Source organism: Mandrillus leucophaeus, unplaced genomic scaffold (genome assembly GCF_000951045.1).
Source record: "Mandrillus leucophaeus isolate KB7577 unplaced genomic scaffold, Mleu.le_1.0 Scaffold699, whole genome shotgun sequence".
NCBI lineage: Eukaryota > Metazoa > Chordata > Mammalia > Primates > Cercopithecidae > Mandrillus > Mandrillus leucophaeus.
In genome coordinates, this window is record NW_012107574.1 from 8201 (window position 1) to 29999 (window position 21799).

Consider the following 21799-nt stretch of genomic DNA (forward strand, 5'->3'; position numbering starts at 1 on the left):
CCTGCAACTATTTCTATAAATATGTAAAAATTCATTGAGCAGTACACTTAAAAGTTGGACACTTTACTGAATATAAGTCATATTTTTGTAGTAAGATTTTTTTTAATCTTATTAAAGATTTATGGAAAAGATGAGGAAGAAAAAAATATAAAGCCTGGAATTGAAATTCCTTAAATTCTCTATCATTTATTACACAAATATTTTTTGAGCACTTTCCTTTATTCTAGACACTGTAAGATGTTGATGATAAAACTATAATTAAGACACAGTCATTGGCCGCATGTTAGTAATCTAATAATGGAGAGAGACAAGTGAACGAGAAATTACAATACAGTGTGTGATGGCTATTATGATAGGAGTAAGCTCAGGGAGTTAGGCACATGCAGTGGCAAATCTAATTCAGCTTAGGAGAGCCAGAGATTGCAGATGGCCATTTCACCCACATAATATGACACATGCTGAAACACAGCTAACATTTATTTTGTAAGGTAAAAAGATCCGTCATCATTTCCTTCTTTTCTCTGCACTTCTAGAAGCAAAATTAAATTTAACATTTTTGTCTTCATTATGAGATACACTAAAAGTTAGATCCTTCATATTGTCTCTAAAGTAATGGTCACTCCCTAAAAATAAACATGGGAGCAGAAGTCAAAATAACTCAGGCTATCAGCCTATGAAATGTTTTAGAATGATGCACATGGGTTCTGAAGCAAACAAGATGCTCCAAAGTAAGTTAACAGCCACTGTTACTTAAAGCTTTCTTTAAAGAAAATTCTGTATGTGGCAACTTATCACAACAAAATAACAGAGCTTCATTTAATGTTGAAATTAACCTCTCCCTCCCATTCAAAACAACTTCTTCAAATGCTTAAAGTGTATGATACAAGTAATTTAGGAAAATTTTGCTTTTTCAAAACAAAATAATTGAATTGAATATGGAGTTAACTATGGTAAAGATAAGAAGGACTGATTAAAAAACAGTAAGTGCTGGGCACAGTGGCTCGCACCTGTAATCTCAGTATTTTGGGTGGCCAAGGTGGGTCGCTTGAGGCCAGGAGTTCGAAACCAGCCTGGCCAACATGGCAAAACCCCATCTCTACTAAAAATACAAAAAAATTAGTTGGGCATGGTGGCACATGCCTGTAGTCCCAGCTACTTGGGAGGCTGAGGCAGGAGAATCGCTTGAACCCGGGAGGCAGAAGTTCCAATGAGTCGAGACCATACCACTACACTTCAGCCTAAGCAACACAGTGAGACTCTGTCTCAAAAAATCAAAAAACCAAAAACAATAACTAAGCTAACTCTAGGACAATTCATCTCCATCTCCCAAAGTCCCAAACATGTGAAAGTAGGAACAGAGAATCATAAGATAATTAAGCTAAGCCTGGCATGGAATGTGACCAGGTAGTAACACAGGAGCACACTTCTCATCCTTGTTTTACACCTACATCCCCATGACACATGTATGGACAATGTAACCTACTTTGTTCCAGAGAGCAGCAAAGTTAATAAAGAATCTATAGGTTGCTCCTGACTCCATTGCCTACAAAATGGTCAGTAAAGTGGCTGGCAAAACTATTTCCTTCACAAACCTGGGACAGACACATAATCAGAAAGCTCATACAGTCTCAGGTCACAAAAGACAAAGATACAAATGAGGGAGTATTTATAGACTCAGATGATAAACAAGACAAACGGCTTTACCTGTCAGCCTTCATCAGAAGGTTAGGCGGGAGCTCAAGGAGCTGGTTGTGTTGCACATCCAAGACCTCCACCGAGGTTCTTTCTAGCCTTTCAGGAAGCCTTGCCAACTGGTTGTGCCCTGCCAGTAGTTTCCGGAGACTGCTGTTACAAAATAAGCTGTATAAAAAGGGACAAAAGACCGAAAAATGAAAAAGAGTAGAATACTTAAAATTATCTCTCCAAAAATCACAAATTCATTTGGAGCAACTACAAATTCATTTTAATATAAATTCAAACTTGGAACTATTTGTGTTTCAATACTTTCTATACTCAAGAAAAGGAGGAAGGAAAAAACTATGTAAACAGATACTGAGCAAAGAAGCTCTACATAGCAAAAAGCAAGTTCTACAGATGGAGCCACTGAAGGGATCAGTCTAATCTTGTCAGGGTCACAAGGCAAACTTCAAAAGGCTGCATGCTTCTCCAGAGTGGGGCTTGTATCTTGTATTGTCCCAGAATGCTGGGTGCTTTACCCATAAGAGATTCTGAATAAACACAGCTGAGCAGTCTTTACTTATAGGATCTGCATTAAATAAAGGGTTATTCAATCAAACTTTTACAAATGTCAACTGAGAAAATGTTATGTCTTTCCTCAGTTGCATTTCACAATCCTAATTGTTTCTTCTTTGCCTCACTTCCCTGGCTGTATGTCTCTGTTTTTTTCTAGCTTAATCCTAGACCAAGGTAGAGACTCCCTCCTGAAAGAGCAGCATGTACTTAATCCACTATTTTCTTGAGAGACTTAAAGAGCCATTTGGAAGCTTGGCTGTGTTTCTTGTGAAGGTCATCAGAACTGTCAGAGATGATGAATACTTGTTAATCTAATGTAAATCTACATTATGACCACTTCAGACTTCCCTAACATGACAGAGAATAAAACAGGCCCTGGGTTTAAACAGACATCTCAGGGGTGGGGAAAAGTGAGGTTACAATTTGCATCCTGATCACTTTAGATTAAGAATTTATCAATCTGCCTAATTGATAAATTAAGAATTAATTGATTAATCTGCTGTCAAAGAATGAGGCTTCCTCATCCACCTCCTGTTTTCCACCATTCTGATCTCACTCATGAATGCCCACAATTTTTTAAAATTAATTTTTAGTTGACAAAAATTAGCATACATTTACGGTGTAAAACATGTTTTAATATATGTATACATTGTGGGATGGCTAAATCAAGCTAATTATCATATGCATTACTTCACATATTTATCATTTTTTTTTGTGGTGAGAACATTTAAATCTACTCCCTTAGCTATTTTCAAGAATACAAGACATTGTTATTAACTGTAGTTAAAATGCTGCACAATAGGTCTCCTGAACTTACTCTTCTTGTCTAATCCAAATTTTGTATCCTTCAATCCACAAGAGTTAAAAATTCCCGTAACATTAGGGCATAACTTTATTCACTTTAAATAGCAAATGGAGTTTCTTTGCTCACAAAGATGCTAGCAACCTGTCTCAATGCTGTGACACCACAGGCCCCAATTAAAGATATCTAAGTTGGCAGGTTTAGATATTAGTGTGACAAGACAGATTATCCGGGCCAGATTATCTATGCAGTTACCATTACCATAGGGCAGTCTCTGTAATGGTCACTCCAGCCTATTATTTCAGCATGTGGTTCGTCATATATATATATACGTATCCTTTACCACATAAATAACTAAAAGGTGACAAAATCTTTTATCTTGATTTTTCCAAATAAAAAAGATCAACTATAGGATGAGTATTGAATGCTAATTATTTGGTTTAGTTCAATTCTTTTGGGTACTGTCTAAACATTAAAATACTTTCTTTCCTTTTTAATACATTTCTGCCTCTAATAATTTCTCTTTTGTCAAACTCTTTTTTTTTTTTTTTTCTCTATCGCTCTGTCACTGAGGCTGGAGTGCAATGGCACAATCTTGGCTCACTGCAACCTCCACCTCCTGGGTTCAAGTGATTCTCCTGCCTCAGCCTCCAGAGTAGCTGGGACTATAGGCATGTGCCACCACGCCCAGCTAATTTTTGTATTTTTTAGTAGAGACAGGGTTTCACCATGTTGGTCAGGCTGGTCTTGAACTGCTGACCTCAGGTGATCTGCCCGCCTTGGCCTCCCCATGTGCTAGGATTACAGGCATGAGCCACCACACCCGGCCCTGTCAAACTCTTCATATACCTTACTTGGACAAAGTATGAGTATTAAATCAATTTTAATTAACCATTGTCTTGCCTGAATTTTTTTTTTTTTCTTTTTAAGAGGCAGCGTCTCAGTTCCATTGCTCACGCTGGAGTGCAGTGATGCAATCACACGTTACTGTAACCTCGACCTCCTAGGCTCAAGCAATCCTCCTGCCTCAAGTCTTCCAAATAGCTGAGACTACAGGCACACACCACCATGTCTGGCTAATTTTATTTTTTGTAGAGATAGGGTCTTGCAGTATTGCCCAGGCTGGTCTTGAACTCCTGGGCTCAAGCAATCTTCCTGCCTTGGCCTCCCAATGTGCTGGGACTAGATCAAGAGCCACGGTACCCAGTCTTGCCTATTACATCAACAACAGGGCTTATACAGAGTTTGCAACTGAACAACACTATAAACAGAAAAACAATGCACACTCTTTTTGTTCCATGTGTTAAACACACACACACACAAGAATACAATAACAATAGAGCATTTGGGATTTGCATTGAATAAGCATTTGTTTAGATTCTCAAAAAGCCTGTTCTGACGCAGAACAAATTAGATCAACAAATCTGGGGGGAAAAATTGGATACAATGTCAGTTATCTTGCATTTGTTTGTTTATATATATAAAATATAAATATACATTAATGTATAATATATACAAATATAAAAAATATATATATCTTTGTAGCCTTCAGCAAAAGAGAACTTGGATGCCAATGTGCTATCTGTGGGACTGAGGGGTGAAAGGGGGGAAGAGAACAGAGAAAATAGAAGAAAAGGCCAGGTGCAGTGGCTCATGGCTATAATCCCAGCACTTTGGGAGGCTGAGGCAGGCGGATCACCTGAGGTCAGGAGTTCAAGAACAGCCTGGTCAACACAGTGAAACCCCGTCTCTACTAAAAATACAAAAATTAGCCAGGCGTGGTGGCACATGCCTGTAGTCCCAGTTACTCGGGAGGCTGAGGCACAAGAATTGCTTGAACCCGGGTGGCAGAGATTGCAGTGAGTCAGGATCGTGACTCTGTCTCAAAAAAAAGAAAAAATAAATAAAAGAAAAGAAGGAAAGACAGAAAGAAAATAGAAGATAAGGTAGAAAATTTTTTTCAATAAATTATTTTTTTCCCTACTGTTTTCGTTTTTCCTGTTCTTTTACTAAAAGGGCCATGCATGGACACACACACACACACACACACACACACACACACACACACACACAAAAAAAAAAATCCCCTCTTGTTAATAGTGATGGCTGCAACGGGTCACCTAAATGGTCAGTCAACATAATATTCTAGGGCAGAAAGCACTTTCAAATGGATCATATTTACAGGTATAATGTATTGCTGGGGAACATAATGAAATTAACAGAGCTTTTCAGGGATGAAAATATAACTCAGATTTCTTTAATAAGAGCTACATTCTAACACAGTGTTATCAAATGTAAGCCACATGTAATCTTAAATTATCTAGTAGCCACATTAAAAGAAAAAAAAAAGAACAAGTAAATGAATTCTCAGAGTATTATTTCATTTAACCCAGAATATACCCCAAATATTAACTTAACACGTAATTAATGTACACTATTATGATTTTACATTCCATGTATATTTTACACTTACAGCACTTCCAATTAGGACAAGTCACATTTCAGGTGCTCAACAGTCACTTGGCTAATGGCTGGCTGGGGGCTACCATACTGAACAGCTGAACTCTAACATGTTTACTAGGCTTACCAAGCAAGTGTATCTTCTTGGTAAGGAAACAGGAATGGTGATCACATACCTTTAAAGACTGTGCACTTAGTTTACTCCAAAATGGTAACATACTTCTACAGTATTTTCACTGATGTTTTTGACTATACACAGCTAAAAATAACTGACTTCCTCTGTTCAGTGATTGGCTGAGAATGGTGGAAATAGTAAGACCTGAGTTGAGGCAACCACAAGTAACTATATGAATTTAAGTTAATTGGAATTAACGAATACACAAAATTCAGTTCCTCAGTTACATTAGCCACAATGCAAGTGCTCAATAGCCACATATGGCCAGTGGATACTATACTGGGCAGCACAGATACAGAGCACTTCAATCATCACAGAAAGTTCTACAGGACAGCACTGAATAGACTCTTAGGGTTACTAACTGCATGGCTAGTCACTAAAAATTCACTAATATTTTGACCATGATTAGTCAACTTGAAAATATCTGTCTATATTTACAGACAATAGAAGTCATCATGTGGCTGTTTTGCAAATCTTGCCATTAAAGTGAAAATTATAAAATAAAAATAAGAACATATTTAAGAGTGAGAAGTTCTTGAACCTTCTACTCCCAAATTTCACAACAAGAAAAAGAGGATCTAGTCTAGTCTGCTCTTTCTAGGTTTCATGACCTAACCATCTTATTTCCCCCTCAAAGTTAAGGTCTAGGGAGAACAAAAGGTATTTATGTTTAAAGTAGACATATTAAGTCAATGAACAGAGGTGGAAGATTCTGAAAGACTTAAGATCCCAGAAGAGGGCTAATCACATTGTTTGCTTCAAAGATTGTTTTTGGCTTACTTAAAAATTTCCACCAAGCACAACTGCCTGCACGGTTTTGAAAAGTCTGGCTGAGAGTCAAAGCCTCACTCTACTCCTCACTGCACTGCATGAAGAAAGTTTGTAACTTGAAGACACCACACGGGGTAAAAGATACCATATTCGTTTTTAAAGCAAACTCTTTTAGGCTTATGATACCAAGTTAAACATCGAATCAGCAATTTTTTAAATTGCTCATCTATTGTGAGATCCTCTCATTTGATCTGCAATACTCACCGGGCAGGAAGTTCACATATTTGATTATGGCCAATATCCAAAACTTCTAGCTTTCGGCTTTCACATACCCACTCAGGCACATTTTCTAAGCGGTTCCTAAATGCAAGAACATAAAAATGTTTGGTTGAATTTGGCCTCAAAAGTGGTTCTAAACTCAAATTATTACAAAGAATAAGTAAAACCTTAAATGAAATACCAAAGTACCGTGGGCATAAATCGAAAGAATATGTGGATTCGCTTTTCTCCAGAAGTAAGAAGAATTGTGATAGGGAGAAGAAATAAAGAAAAAGTAAGGAATAGGCAGAGCACAGTAGCTCACGCCTATGGGAGGATCGCTGTGTCCAAGAGTTCAAGATCAGCCTGGGCAACATAGCGAGACCCCATTGCTACAAAACATAAAAAATTAGCTGCTCATGGTGGCATGCACCACTAGTCCCAGCTACTCAAAAGGCTACAGTGGGAGGACTGCTGGAGTAGAGGAGTTCGAGGTTTACAGTGAGCTATGATCTCATCGCTGCACTCCAACCTGGGTGACAGAGCGAGATCCTATCTCTAAAAAAAGTTAAATTTTTTAAAAAGAAGGAAGGACATAGTTACATAATCTGTATCATCTCTAAAGTCTTGAAAAAAAAAAGCCTGGCTCCAAATTGACTTTCCTAAAGGGTCTACAGACCTATGCCAATTTTAGGGAGAATATGTGTTCTATTGAAAATAAAAACACACAAAGTCAAATGGCATATCACAGTTTTAATTTCAAATTTATATTTTTTCCCTTAATATTAAAATATTTCCCAACTCCAGCTGTCATCATGAAAATATAGCCATGGATAAATGGGAAGGGAGAGAAATAGTTTTAAAATGGTGGCAATGAAAAGTTCACTAACAGTTAACTCGAAGAATTAATTAATTAAAAACATTTACTTGGGCACTAGATGGTAATTACAGTTACTATAAAAAAGAGAACTAGGCGGGGCGTGGTAGCTCAAGCCTGTAATTCCAGCATTTTGGGAGGCCGAGGCCAGCAGATCACCAGAGGTCAGGAGTTTGAGACAAGCCTGACCAACATCGTGAAACCCTGTCTCTACTTAAAAAATACAAAAATTAGCTTGGTGTGGTGGCACATGCCTGTAATCCCAGCTACTCGGGAGGCTAAGGCACGAGAATTGCTTGAACCCGGGAGGGGGAGGTTGCAGTAAGCCAACATCGCACCATTGCACTCCACTTGAGGTCAGGAGTTCCAGACCAGCCTGGCCAATGTGGTGAAATCCCATCTCTACAAAAATACAAAAAAATTAGCCAGGCGTGGTGGTGTGTGCCTGTAATCCCAGCTGCTCAGGAGGTTGGAGCAGGAGAATCATTTGAACCCAGGAAGTAGAGGTTGTAGTAAGCCAAGATTGCACCACTGCACTCCCGCCTGGGCAACAGAGCAAGACTCCATCTCAAAGAAAAGAAAAGAAAAGAAAAGAAATCTGTTCAAGATATTTATATGCACCCATGTACGCAAATCCCATTCCTATACTGTTCCTATACTGCTCTTATTCAAAATGTGAAAATAACATTCAGGGTTGCTGGGGGGTTGGGAGGAGTAGGTGGGGAAAGAAAACTAGGTAATGTCTGATTTAAGTTAATTAAATAAAATTGTCTGATGGGTAGTTGTTAGGAAATGCAAGAAGCACTACTCAAAGAGCTTTATGATTTTATAGTTATATATTTATAATAAAAATTTAACTGTAATATTTTCCCAATAACCAAATACTGACATGTCTTGCATAATTGTGATTCAGTATATTATTAAAATAGCTAAGCCTGTGTAATCTCAAGACAAAAGGCAAAATTCTGTACAAGACAAATCATACAATAGTTGTGATTAAAAAGCATGGTGACTGTTAATAAACACACCAGAATTTAAGCACTGAAATGAGTTAACAGTTGTCACCTTGAGTGAACCACAAACTCCCTATGTTTAGAACATTTTTGTGTATCTTCTTTGGAATTACCTTCAAAATGAGTTTCAATTTTATAATTCATTGTTAAAAATTTTTAAGTTTACTTCGTATAAATACATACTGTAGACACTGTCAAGTCTTTGTGCCTTTAAGAAAAAGTCTACTATAATATTTGTGGTAACTGCAATAAATATAATATACCGCAGAAGCAAATTACCATAGAAGGTAAAATGGTTAGCATATTCAAAAAGAAGCTAAGAAAACCAAGCAGGTTGTATAGAATTTCTACTTTGATAGGCTTTGTCACTATTTTCTAAGAATTCTTAGCAAAAAGATATATGTCTAAACAAGGGGGAAAAGAAATCAAAAGAAATAAAGCACTTAAAAAATTAAATTATCCTAAGACTTGGCAGAGTTTAAAAAAATAAAAAAAATTTTGAAAATAAAAAATAAAATTAACATTACTTCAGGGAAAGACACAAAAATATGATTCATATAATGAAAAGAGTTATTAGAGCTTTAAGCCATATGGCCCTCAACTCACTCACCTTTCAAGTCCAAATCTGGTGTTCAAATTGGTGTGCACACTGACACTTTGATGCTCTGGTTTGAGCTACAAATGTATTTTAATCAACAAATATATATAATTTTAGAGAATAAAGTAAAAATCATTAATTTTTTATCATTTACTTTCAAAATATTAAAAAGTACTTGTGCATAAGCTCAGTTAGAATTACTAAATAATTTTCTAGTAGACTCTAGAGGGCTCTAAGACTTGACTTCTTACCTTGAAACATCCATGTAGGACAGATAATTTGGAACTGGGTAAACATCAAGTTGAACAAGTTCTAGAAAGGAAAAAAAAACCACAAAGACATTACTATCCAAATGACAGAGACTCTTTTTGTATGTGGCACATCATTACTGTGCTTTATTCTCTATTGTTTGTTTAGTTTAGGAAGTACAATACATCATTTGTTCAACTTTAAAAGTACAGAAAAGTAAAAAAGAACTTTTAATCACAAGATCTTCTTCAGAGATTGAAATAAATCACGCATTCTAATTTCCTACCTCTTTTCTATCCATTTACTGTTGCTCTCTTATTGTTATGCAGGCTGTATTACACCTGAAGGATTAAACACGAGTGCCATCCTTTCAAAACCCAAGTGTCCTTCCATAAAACCAAATAATGCTTCTTGTCTTTTGCCCTCATCACCTTACTGAAACAGCACTCCAGTGGGTCACAAATGACTTATTTTACTTAAATCTGAAACTCTTCCTCAAAACTTTATGAAATACGACACCACTGTCCCCTGTAACTTTGTTTCTTGGGCAGAGTAGTTTGTAAATGTCCTTCTGCTTCTCTAAACAGTTACCAAGTAATTCACAGGTGTAGCTCCTATCTGGTTGCCCAGTTTGGCTCCAGCTAAGTGTGAGGGGTGTGTAAGTAGACCTTTGGTACTAGCACTCTCCTCTCTTCCAGTTACCTTACTTCCCTGGTTTCAGGTATCACCTCTGAGCAGATGAGTCTCAAATCAACATCTGTAATCCTGACTACGAGTTCCCATTAGCCCAAATGAAGCCCATCACAATAACTTGGATTAGTGGAGTAGTGGATTACCCTCAACCTTCTCCTATAAATGCATTCTGTACACACTCTTTTCACATTAACCACCTTAAAGCATCACTTCCATCATGTCTCCTCCACTTTAGAGTCTTTACCGGTTCTCTGTTGCTTATTATACTAAGGCCAATGCTTCACTATCTGACTATAAGCATGCCTCTCCTAATTACATCTGTGGGTTCAGAATTCCCTATCTTCTCCCAACTGCCCAACAAGCCACATTCAGATTTTTTCTTCCTACTTCATTCCCACTGGTTATCTAAATCCTATAACCCTTCAGTGCTCAGCTAAACTGATTACATTAGAAAATATACCTATATGAGGTTTGGCTTGTTTTTCTGAGATAACAGTAATCATATTTGAAAAATCCTTCATCTTTCAGAGCTCGTGAGCCACACTATGCATAAAACAAGTGCATGATAAACATATGTTCAACGTGCAGTAGTGAACACTTGTTTTCATTCAGTTTAATGACTGCAGGGAATTGAAACCTTCATCTTAGCAAACATATGCCCATATTACCTTTTCTTTTTTGGAACTGCCCTGATTTTCAGATTCTTAGAAAGAAATATTAAATGATTAAGACTTGCTTTATGGTGTCCTTGTGGGTATATCATTCTGGTTTATCTTTTTTAAATTATCTTTTCTTTTTTTTTTTTAGACAGGGTCTCACTCTGTCAACCAGGCTGGAGTGCAGTAGTGTGATCTCAGACCACGGCAGCCTCCACCTCCTGGGCTCCAGCAATTCTCCTGCCTCAGCTTCCCATTCCCAAGTAGCTGGGACTACAGGCATGCATCGCCATGCCCAGCTCATTCTGGTTTATCTTAAGGTGAGCTCTCTGTTAGTCAAACATGAAACTGGAAATCCTGAATGGAGTCAAAATAAAACTTCCTTTCACTCTCCAGTATTAAATAAAGGTTCCAGATTTAGTAATAAGGTAGTAAAGATCTCTAGATCTTGGTAATGTAGCCCACAAAATAGTTCTCTTTTCTCTCTTCCTTTAAGCAGAAAATCCAAATCAAAAGTGTGAGTAACTTACAGGCAAAATAAAATCTTCCTTTTTGATTCCTTGAAATAGTAAGTCAGCATTTTTGTTTTGTGACTTTTATTTTAACAAAATTTGAGCTATTTTACTAACTACTTGAGCAAAGAACAATCAGAGAGGCAGAAATAATGATGCTGGGTAAATTCTTGGAACCAAAAGAGCAACTTTGATGTGGCCTATGATACATACCATTAGAAGAGGCATAGAGTGCTTTTAGGAAATAGCCACAGATGTCTAATGTGACCAGTTGATTCCTTTCACAGTGTAAAACTTCAATGTTGTTGAAAATCATGGCATCTAGATCACCAAGTTTATTGTCTCGTAGGTCAAGCTGAGTAACATGCTGTAGAAAGTCCACTTCATCTGCTATCAGCTTCCTAATTATGTTCAACCTTGAAGGAAAAGGACATAAATAGAGACTACAATTAACTGCAATGCTAAACACCCTAATACGAGAGATAGCAAGAAAGAACTCAATTCTCTCTGTACTACAGTTCTCCATGATTTTTGGAATATCAGCATCTGGCCTTGCTTAACTAGCCAGAGTATCTATTTTTAGCTACAATTCCAGGAGGTTTTAACCTTCACAATATATTCTGAAACACAAGTGACACCACTACAGCTGGGAGAGGAATAAGCACATTGACTTGACCTTAATTTACTTCTAGGGGGAAAATAATCCACTTAAGCATTGACATCCAAAGAACTAGGAACTGACTTCCAAAGAACTGTGAAACTATCTACACCATACCGAAAAGAACGTAAGAAACAAAACTCAGAACAACTGTTATGCACATTACAATTACAATGAATATTGAATGAAGGAGAGAGGATGCATGAGCAGGCGGATGAGTAGGATGGAATTAAAGGTTGCGGCGGAAAAACAATAATGGACCAGAGTCACATAACAAATAAGAGTTGCACACTGAATGGGAGCACCAGAGATGGGAATGCAAGCACATGACTCCCAACTGCTCAGGACCAGGAAGAACCACCAAAACTACCTCCATCTATAAAATACTGCTTGATACAGTGAAGTGCAGAAAATCCTGAAATCCGGTATCTAAGATCTATTGAGAAATCATAGAATGATAGAGAAAAATGGGAATCAACACCTCTACGATGAAACAAGGCACAGCGGAAAACTCGCAGAATCTCTAGCCATAAGAACTAGTGAGTTAACTGACTGAAGTTGCTGTGGATGAGCTATCAGAAAATAAGTAGTAATGGGGACTATGAACCAAAATAACAAAGACATATTTAGCTTCAAAAGGGAGAAAAATAGATGGAAATGTCAATTTCCAGTTTGTTAGGCTATGTCTAACTCCTTTAGAAACACACAACAAAAACCATCTACTTTCCATTACAAAGCCAGTAAAGTGCTGAGATGATGACCTTGACTAGAAGAGTATTAATATAGGATGGGCGCAGTGGCTCACGCCTGTAATCCCAACACTTTGGGAGGCCTAGGTGGGCGGTTCACGAGGTCACGAGTTCGAGACCAGCCTGGCCAGCACAGTGAAACCCCATCTCTACTAAAAAAAAGTATTAAAAATTAGCTGGGCATGGTGGCACGCGCCTGTAATCCCAGTTACTCGGGAGGCTGCGGCAGGAGAATTGCTTAAACCCAGGAGGCGGAAGTTGTGGTGAGCCAAGATCATGCCACTGCACTCTAGCCTGGGCGACAGAGCGATACTCCGTCTCAAAAAAAAGAAGAGTATTAATTTAAGTCTGGAGTACAGGAAAAAGTAGTTTCTCTGTAGTGAATTCCTATCTTTAAAAAAATAAAATAAAGCTATGGAAAATGAATTGAGAATAATATCCTAAAGCCACTGAAACACAAGGATGAGTTCCAGCAAAGAGCTGGGATTCGTCAACACACAAGCATTGCATATGGCCTTTTCCAATGTCCCTAAGAAGATGTTTTTTTGGCTCCTTCTCTTTTTTTATTCCAGGTTGTAAGATTTAAAAACTGGCCTTAACCCAGCAATCTGCCTATTTCCAAATGCTCACTAGATTACTAGAATGTGCACACAGAATGAAAAAGAAAAAACACATCTCATCTTGGGTACAACAGACTGCAGGAATGGAACAAAGGTCCATCTTCTTCCCAATCTACACTTCGAATAACCTTCAAAATGGCTTTATCATCTTCACTTGAAAAAGCCACACACAATTTCATTCAATTAACACAATTTAATGTATTAATACTAAAATAATAAGCGTTGGTTTAATAAGGAGACAAAAAAAAATCTATAACAAAAACAAAGTTAATGTAACGAAAAGGAAAGTTAACATTTGGCTTAAGTTGCTAACTCTCACCATGACTGAAATACCAAGTTTTCAGGCTCACACAGTAATTCAGCTACTTAGGATGAACCATTTTATTATTTGTTTAATTGACAGATAAAACTGTACGTATTTATTGTGTACAGCATGACTTTTGAAATATATGTACACTGTGAAATGACTAATTCTAGCTAGTTCACGTGCACCATCTCACATAGTTATTACTTTTGTGGTGAGAATACTTTACATCCACTCTTAGCATTGTTCAAGAATACTATATATTATGGCATGGTGTGGTAGCTCAAACTCTGTAATCCTAACTCTTTGGGAGGCTGAAGTAGGAGGTTCGTTTGAGACCAGACTGGGCAACAGAGCAAGACCCCATCTCTACAAAAAAGAAAAAATTAGCCAGCCATGGTGGCACATGCTTATACTCCCAGCTATTTGAGAGGCTGGGGCAGGAGGATCACTCGAACCCAGGAGTTTGGGGCTGTAGTGAACTGTAACTGCACCACTGCATTCCAGCTTGGGTAACAAAGTGAGACCCTGTCTCAGAGAAGAAAGAAAAGAAGAGAAAAGAAAAGAAAAGAAAAGAAAAGAAAAGAAGAAAAGAAAAGAAAAGGAAAAAAAGAGAAAAAACAAGAATACAAACAAATACAATGTATTGTTGACCACAGTCACCATGACATAACTAGGACAAACTATTTATTTATTTATTTATTTATTTATTTATTTATTTTAAGACAAAGTCTCTTGCTCTGTCACCTAGGACAAACTATTTATTTATTTGTTTATTTATTTATTTATTTATTTTAAGACAAAGTCTTTTGCTCTGTCACCCAGCCTGGAGTACAGCGGTGCAATCTTGGCCCACTGCAACCTCTACCTCCCGGGTTCAAACAAGTCTTCTGCCTCAGCCTTCTGAATAGTTGGGACTACAGGTGCACACCACTATGCCCAGCTAATTTTTGCATTTTTAGTAGAGGTGGGGTTTCACCATGTTGGCCAGCTGGTCTTGAACTCCTGACCTCAGGTGATCCACCTGCCTCAGCCTCCCAAAGTGCTGAGATTATAGGCATGAGCCACTACGCCTGGCCCGGACAAACTTTTTAAGAGGCAAAATATGACTAAAATTCCCTTCTGGCCAGGCATTGTGACTCATGCCTGTATTCTCGGCACCTGGGGAGTCTGAGGCAGAAGAACAGCTTGAGCCCAGGAGTTTGAGCCAGCTAGGCAACAAAGTGAGGCCCCTCTCTCCAAAAAATTTAAAAATTAGCCAAGTGTGGTAGTGTGTACTTGTCATCCTAGCTACACGGGAGGCTGAGGTAGGGAGATCACTTAAGTCCAGGAGATGGAGGCTATAGTGAGCTATGTTTGTACCACTGCACTCTAGCCTGTGAAGGGCTACGGTGATGGTGACAACAATGATGACCTATGGCTTTGTTGCAGTAAGAGATGAATAAAACAAGGTGTTTTTCAACAGATTTCACAATTTAGTAAAGAGAGTCAAATATGCTTTAGGAAATACAGGAAATACAAGTATGTGATAAGTGCCATGGGTGATGTATAAAATGTAGAGAATGGTTTAAAAAAAAAAAAGAGGCTATGGAAAAGGAAGCAACTCATCTGATTCCCAAGAGTAGGCAGAATGGAACAGGTGTTCATGGGAGAAGAAAAGCAGGTGCGAGGAAGCAATGGAACAGCCTCTGCATCAAAGAAAACAGCACAGGGTAAGTTTCGTACCTGCCTGTATAGTTTCTGCAGGAATGCAGGGGATGTGAGGCTCTGGGCTACAAAGGTGGGTGAGGCAATTAATATTTACCAAGGACTGGACACACTAAGGACTAACACTGGGGCTGAAGGATAAATAAAAACAGTGCTTAAATTATCTATGGTGAAAGAGACCTATTTTCTAAAGTTGTAATTCATGACAGACTGATATATAGTACTCAACCCATACGCAGCTCACACCACATGCAACTCACTGTGCAAGTTTGACAACATCTAAATTAGTTGAGGTCAGGTGCCGTGGATCATGGCTGTAATCCCAGCACTTTGGGAGGCTGAGACAGGTGAATCACTTGAGATCGGGAGTTCAAGACCAGCCTGGCTAACATGGTGAAACCCTGTCTCTACTAAAACTACAAAAAATTAGCCGGTCATGGTGATGGGAGCCTGAAATTCCAGCTACTTGGGAGGCTCAGGCAGGAAAATCGCTTGAATCTGGGAGGCAGAGGTTGCAGTGAGCCGAGATCGCACCACTGTACTCCAGTCTGGACAACAAGAGCGAAATTCTGTCTCAAAAAATAATAATAATAATAACAATAATAAATAAAATAAAATATACTAGTTGATTCCCTGTACAACAAGAATCAACTCATAATGCAGTTGGATATTGTGGCAATGTCAAATCATTATACGTTACTAAAATATTAGTCTCAACTTCTGTACACATCTCATTGTGGAAAAGTCGCGAATAGTTCACTTGCCACCCACAGGTTGGAGGCTCACACATGAGCAGCTCAGAGATATAGCCTCATCCTCAAAGGACTCACATACCAGTGGGCTGAAACCAAATATGAGGGCTTGAATACCCTGAAGTAGAGAACCGCAGGCTCTGAGCAAAATTGTGCTTGCTTGGGAGGTTGCACAAAGGAAGCAAATGGCTCAGTCAGAAGACAACAGTCACAGTGAGAAGAAAAAGGAAGCGATGAAAGAGAGAAACTCGTGTAAAAGAAGAGCTGATAGAATCAGCCAAGAGTTGTGTGTCTGGAAGACCAATGAGGTGGTGTTGCTATCAGCAAAAACAGAAATCCATGAGAAAGAACTGGTTGAGTAAGAAAGACACTGAACCCTGTTTTACGTGTATTTGGTTAAATGTGTCAATAGGGAAAACCAAGACGTTATCTAGCTAGCAGCTTAAGTGGAACTGGTCTCAAGAAGTCAAAGAAGGAATAGGGAAAGACTGGGGAATGATTAACATCAAGTTGAAAGGTGAAAATGAAACCTGAGAGTATATGCAACCACCAAGGCAGAAAACATGGAGAGAAAGAGAAGTGACCAACAAGTAACAGCCATACTTTGTACAAAGAGGAGAAGGAGAAGGAGAAGGAGGAGAGGGGAGGAGGAATTATTAATGATGCCACAGAAGAAATAATATGAAACTCAAAGAATATCAATACAAAGAAAACAATAATCACTTAATCTGATGTAACATTTCCATTAAGGGGGGAAAAAAAAAACTCAACAAAAGTAGCCCTTTACTTAGAGAAACTAAGCGAGACTCTCCTTAAATTACTCCACTAGCTTTGATTTTAAGTATTAAGGCAGAATTAGGCTGGGTGTGGTGGCTTATGTCTTTAATTCCAGCACTTTGAGAAGTCGAGGCAGGTGGATCACCTGAGGTCAGGAGTTCAAGACCAGCCTGGCCAACATGGTGAAACCTGTCTTTACTAAAAATATAAAAACTAGCCAGGTGTGGTGGCAGGCACCTGTAATCCCAGCTACTCAGGAGGCTGAGGGAGGAGAATCTCTTGAATCCAGGAGGTGGAGGCTGCAGTGAGCTGAGATCATGCCACTGCACTCCAGCCTGGGCGACAGAGACTCTTGTCTCAAAAAACAAAAACAAAAACAGAAGCAAAAACAAAAACAATAAACAACAAATAAAGTATTAAGGCAGAATTAGAACAAATCTGATCTGATTTTCCCCTCCTCAGCTCAGGGGCAAGGAAGGAAGCAGTTACTCCTGGTCATGCAACATTTACAGAGTGTCTAATGTCTATTCTGGTATTTAAATATCCTGTAGGTGATGTCATCTAAAAACACTCAAGTTAGAACTACGAATCTTAAGAATTTATAAAGCTCTAAGATTTATTACTTGTAGACATTTTAGATTGATCTTACGTGTCAGCTAATTCACACCAAGAAAAATGTCTTCCTTCATGTACCAGGTAACTCGGAAATCATCTCATTCTTGTTACCTGAGGTCAGTGCAAGCCACTGTCCTTGGCTCTAATGAAGTTCTACCACTGGTGGATGAATAAAATAGGGCTTAAATTCTGGAATATGAGGGTTTTCTAAATAGAAGGAACTCAGAGGCAAATAATGTAAACAATTTGGAAAGCAAGTTAACAAAGTGTTTAGAGTTCCTTATCTTGTTACATTCCAAGAAATTCTCAAAAATCAGATAAATTACAATTACTTTAACTTCCAAATTAAGAATTTTATATGTGCAAATTGCTAATACTTCCCTAGGAAGGACAGGTCTGATTCCTTTATTCTGAGGAAAGGTGAAGCCAAGCAATTCTTTGTGGGATTGGAAGGTATGGGTTTCCTTGGCTGAGCCATACGAATGGAGAAGAAAGGGAGCAAAAGGTGATGCTACTTTACACTCATGAAACTGAACACGCCTGAGTATTTGGAAGGCTGAGGCAGGAAGATCACCTGAGCCCAAGAGTTTGAGGCTAAAGTGAGCTCTGAACGCATCACTGCACTCCAGGCGGGGCAAGAGAGCAAGGCCCTATCTCTTTAAAAACAGCAACAACAACAAAAAATACAAAACAAAAACAAAAAATAGCTCTCTCACTCAACTGGGTTCCAATTTGCAAAACAAAGACCTTCAAGACATACATCAGTGAGAAAGTCTCCAGTAACAGCAAACCCTACTATTAATCATAATTCTTCCCTCTAGGCAGAAATAGAAAAATGGGTCCACATTCAATTATCCAGCCTGTTTGACTTGGTCAATAACCTATTCCCCACCCCTGCAATATAAGCCAGCAGCTCAAATGAGATCTATTTCTCAAAAATGGTTACCTTAGATCCACATGTTTAATGTGAGGCATTTTTCTTAAAGCCTGTAGCCTAAGGGTCTCCATACAGTTTCCGGACATACAAAGTTTATCCACAGCAGTCAATTTCTCCAATACTTCTGGAATGTCAGTAAATTCATTGAAAGAAAGACCCAGATAACTAAGCTGCTTCATGTTCTCCAACTCAGCAGGAAGGGTTTGGAGAAAGTTTCCATCCAACAAAAATGTCTGTAAGCTATTAGAGAAAACATAAGAATTACAAAGAGAATGTATAAATTTTACATCTTTATTATCAACATACAAGTTCCATAGTGTAGATCATATTACCAGAAAATGTATTACTCTTTGCAAAATGCCTAAGGGCAGGGCCTGAGGCAATAACGGACCAAAGAGAAATAATCAGAGATAAGCATCTTAATCTTTTATTGAAAATGAAAATTATGACTAGCTTTCCCAATTTGAATAGGCTTAAATGGGAGCAACATGAGCTAACTGTGATATAAATTGATTCAGATATCCTTTGGGCTTTCCTTATTATTTCTCAAAATTAATTTCTAAGTCTTTGAATTCAATATAACTCAGAAAAATGAGAACATAACCCACATTCCATGTTTAGACATACTCATTTGCAGGGATCTTCAGTTCTAAACAAGAATATTTAATTTTTTACAAGATCGTAAAGAATACAAATCTAACACATGAACTCCATACAGACTATACAGTCCCTGATCTGTTGATTTGGGGCCAAGACTTACATGACCAACATAACAAGTTAACTAATCTCATGTGCTACACCCCCAGTGCAGCTTCCCTGGGGTTTCTGGATATACCCGCCAGTGGGGTTTGAGGTACACACTTGTGCATCACTCCAACGGCTGCTGGGACCGATCGCAGGGCATTGCAGGACACATTCAGCTCTGCCAGGGTTGGAATACTGCAGACTGCTAGTGGGAAGTCCCCTAAATGATTATTGGAAAGATTAAGACTCTTCAACTTGGTGAACCTATTAAAATAAAGCAAAACCAAACGGAAAAAAAGAGACAAATGTCACTAACATCATAATTTTAGCATAGCCTAAGAGATAATCTAGCCCAACTCCCAAATTCAACTGAAGAGGAAATGGGGGCCCCAGAGAGGTTAAGGAGCAGCAGCGCTGGAATGCACATCTGCTGACTCTAAGGCCAGTGCTCTACCTAAAATGTAAACATTCTATCTAAAAACAAACTTTTCCCTCTAAAATAAGGTTGAATATTTCAGGAAGTGAATTCTGCTGGAGTAAGTTTTTTAGCAGTATCTCAATTAGCTTAATTAACACTGTGTAAATGGCCCCAGTGAAGGAGGAAAGGGACCAGGCAGAGCTGGAGTTAGTCCTTCTGGAATCTGTGCTGTTCCAGACAAGTCAAAAACTTCTGTTTCATGTTTCTCAAACCCAAAAGTGAAATAATAAAAACTTATCAAAACAATACTCTCTCTAAGGTAACCAGGACTTTGCAGTTCCAAATTTAACAACCAATTATCAGCTGGGCACGGTGGCTCAGGCCTGTAATCCTAGCACTTTGGGAGGCCGAGATGAGTGGATCACTTGAGACCAGGAGTTCGGGACCAGCCTAGCCAACATGGTGAAACCCTGTCTCTACCAAAAACACAAAAAATTAGCTGGGCATGGTGGTGCACGCCTGTAATCTCAGCTACTCGAGAGGCTGAGACACAAGAGAATCTCTGGGAGGTGGAGGTTGCAGTGAGCTGAGACTGCTCTCCTGGAATACATAGCCTGGCGACAGAGTGAGACTCTATCTCAAAAAAGAACCCATTATCATTCGTCGATCTCAATACAGTAATTGACTGATGCGGCTGACCACCCACCCTTCTTCTTAGCTCTCTTAAGCCCTCTTCTCCTGTATTAACTTCCTTTTCTTCAACTTTTCTTCCCCAACCCAAATTGAAGTAATCTTCATAGATAGTTTTTTTTTATCAGTTTCACGCTCTCTCTACACTGTTTTCCTTGGAAATGTTTTGACTCCTATGTGAACAATTCTCTCAGTCCTGTCACATGCTGGCTCCTCTCCTGAGCTACCCCACATTTCCAGCCCAAAACTGAACTTACCATCTTTATTCCAAACTGGCACTTCTTTTTGCTCTATTTTTGTTAATAGCCCTTTCATTTTCACAGTTGCCCAAGCAACTTAAGCAATTAAAGAAGCTATCTTTCATTTTTTACTTCTCTGTGCACTCTTACATTTGGCCTATCAACGACCTCTACACCATCTCCAAATGAGATAAGAATCAGATCAGTGACTGCGTTATGCTAATTCCTTTAAAAACCACCCACATCTAATACTAGACAGTATGCACTCTGCCTAGAAGAGACACACACACTCCAAAAATAAACGCAATTCAACCCAATCAGCATATGTTAAGCTGTATTCTAAATAGTTAAATAAAAGTTGATTCTAAAGGGAAAGTTGACAATGTACCTATTTGACAGGTTGAGTGTTACCTTGATTTTTAAATAATACCTGTTTACTTGGATGGCTGAGTATAATAGAAAAGTATTTTTTAAAAAAATCACTTAGGAAAAAATTATTGCTAAATCTGAATAATCGTTTTTAAACTGTTTTATATTAGAGCCATCAGTCCTTCTTAAAAGAATGCTTATCCTCAGCCAGGTGCAGTGGCTCATGCCTGTAATCCCAGCACTTTGGGAGGCCGAGGTGGGCAGATCACTTGAGGTCAGGAGTTCAAGACCAGCCTGGCCAACATGGTGAAACTTCGTCTCTACTAAAAATACAAAAATAATTAGCCAGCCATGTTGGCAGGCACCTGTACTTCCAGCTATGAAGGAGGCTGAGGCAGGAGAATTGCTTGAATCCAGGAGACGGAGGTTGTGGTGAGCCGAGATCACACCTCTGCACTCCAGCCTGGGCGATAGAGCGAGACCCCATCTCAAAAAAAAAAAACAACAAAAAAAAAAACAAAAAACCCTACCCTCTATTCCGATTATTTATAATCACCGCAAAAAAACAAGCTAGAATTACAGTCTCTTATTACTAGTCCAGTGATTCTAAAAGCATGCTTGGGGGACCCCAGAAGAGGTACCCGGGACCCTTTCAGAAGATCCATATGGTCAAACTATTTTTATAACAATACTAAGATGTTACTTGCTTTGTGCCACTTTCTTCCCCACACCTGTCACTCGTATTTCAGTAGAGTTCCAGACAGTACCTGCTTTTGTAATAGCACACCTGATGGAACACAGAAAGAGATATGAGAATCCAGCCAGATATTAAAAGAATCGCCAAAATAGAAAACAATGACACTCTGGCCGGGTGCGGTGGCTCACACCTGTAATCCCAGCACT

At 38.6% G+C, this 21799-nt stretch overlaps 1 protein-coding gene across 1 annotated transcript in view; it reads right to left on the bottom strand.

The window, feature by feature from the left end:
* Positions 1 to 1704: 1704 nt before the first annotated feature.
* LOC105527887 (PH domain leucine-rich repeat-containing protein phosphatase 1-like) overlaps positions 1705 to 21799 on the bottom strand; it is a gene marked incomplete at its 3' end in the record, with an annotated part of 137690 nt that continues 117595 nt past the window's right edge. Inside the window, exons 5-10 of the mRNA XM_011964383.1 lie at positions 19298 to 19444; positions 18446 to 18676; positions 11531 to 11733; positions 9459 to 9519; positions 6726 to 6821; positions 1705 to 1860 (exon numbers count right to left, since the gene is read on the bottom strand). Of these exons, the coding sequence (XP_011819773.1) occupies positions 1705 to 1860; positions 6726 to 6821; positions 9459 to 9519; positions 11531 to 11733; positions 18446 to 18676; positions 19298 to 19444 (894 nt within the window). The remainder of the gene's footprint in view (positions 1861 to 6725; positions 6822 to 9458; positions 9520 to 11530; positions 11734 to 18445; positions 18677 to 19297; positions 19445 to 21799) is intronic.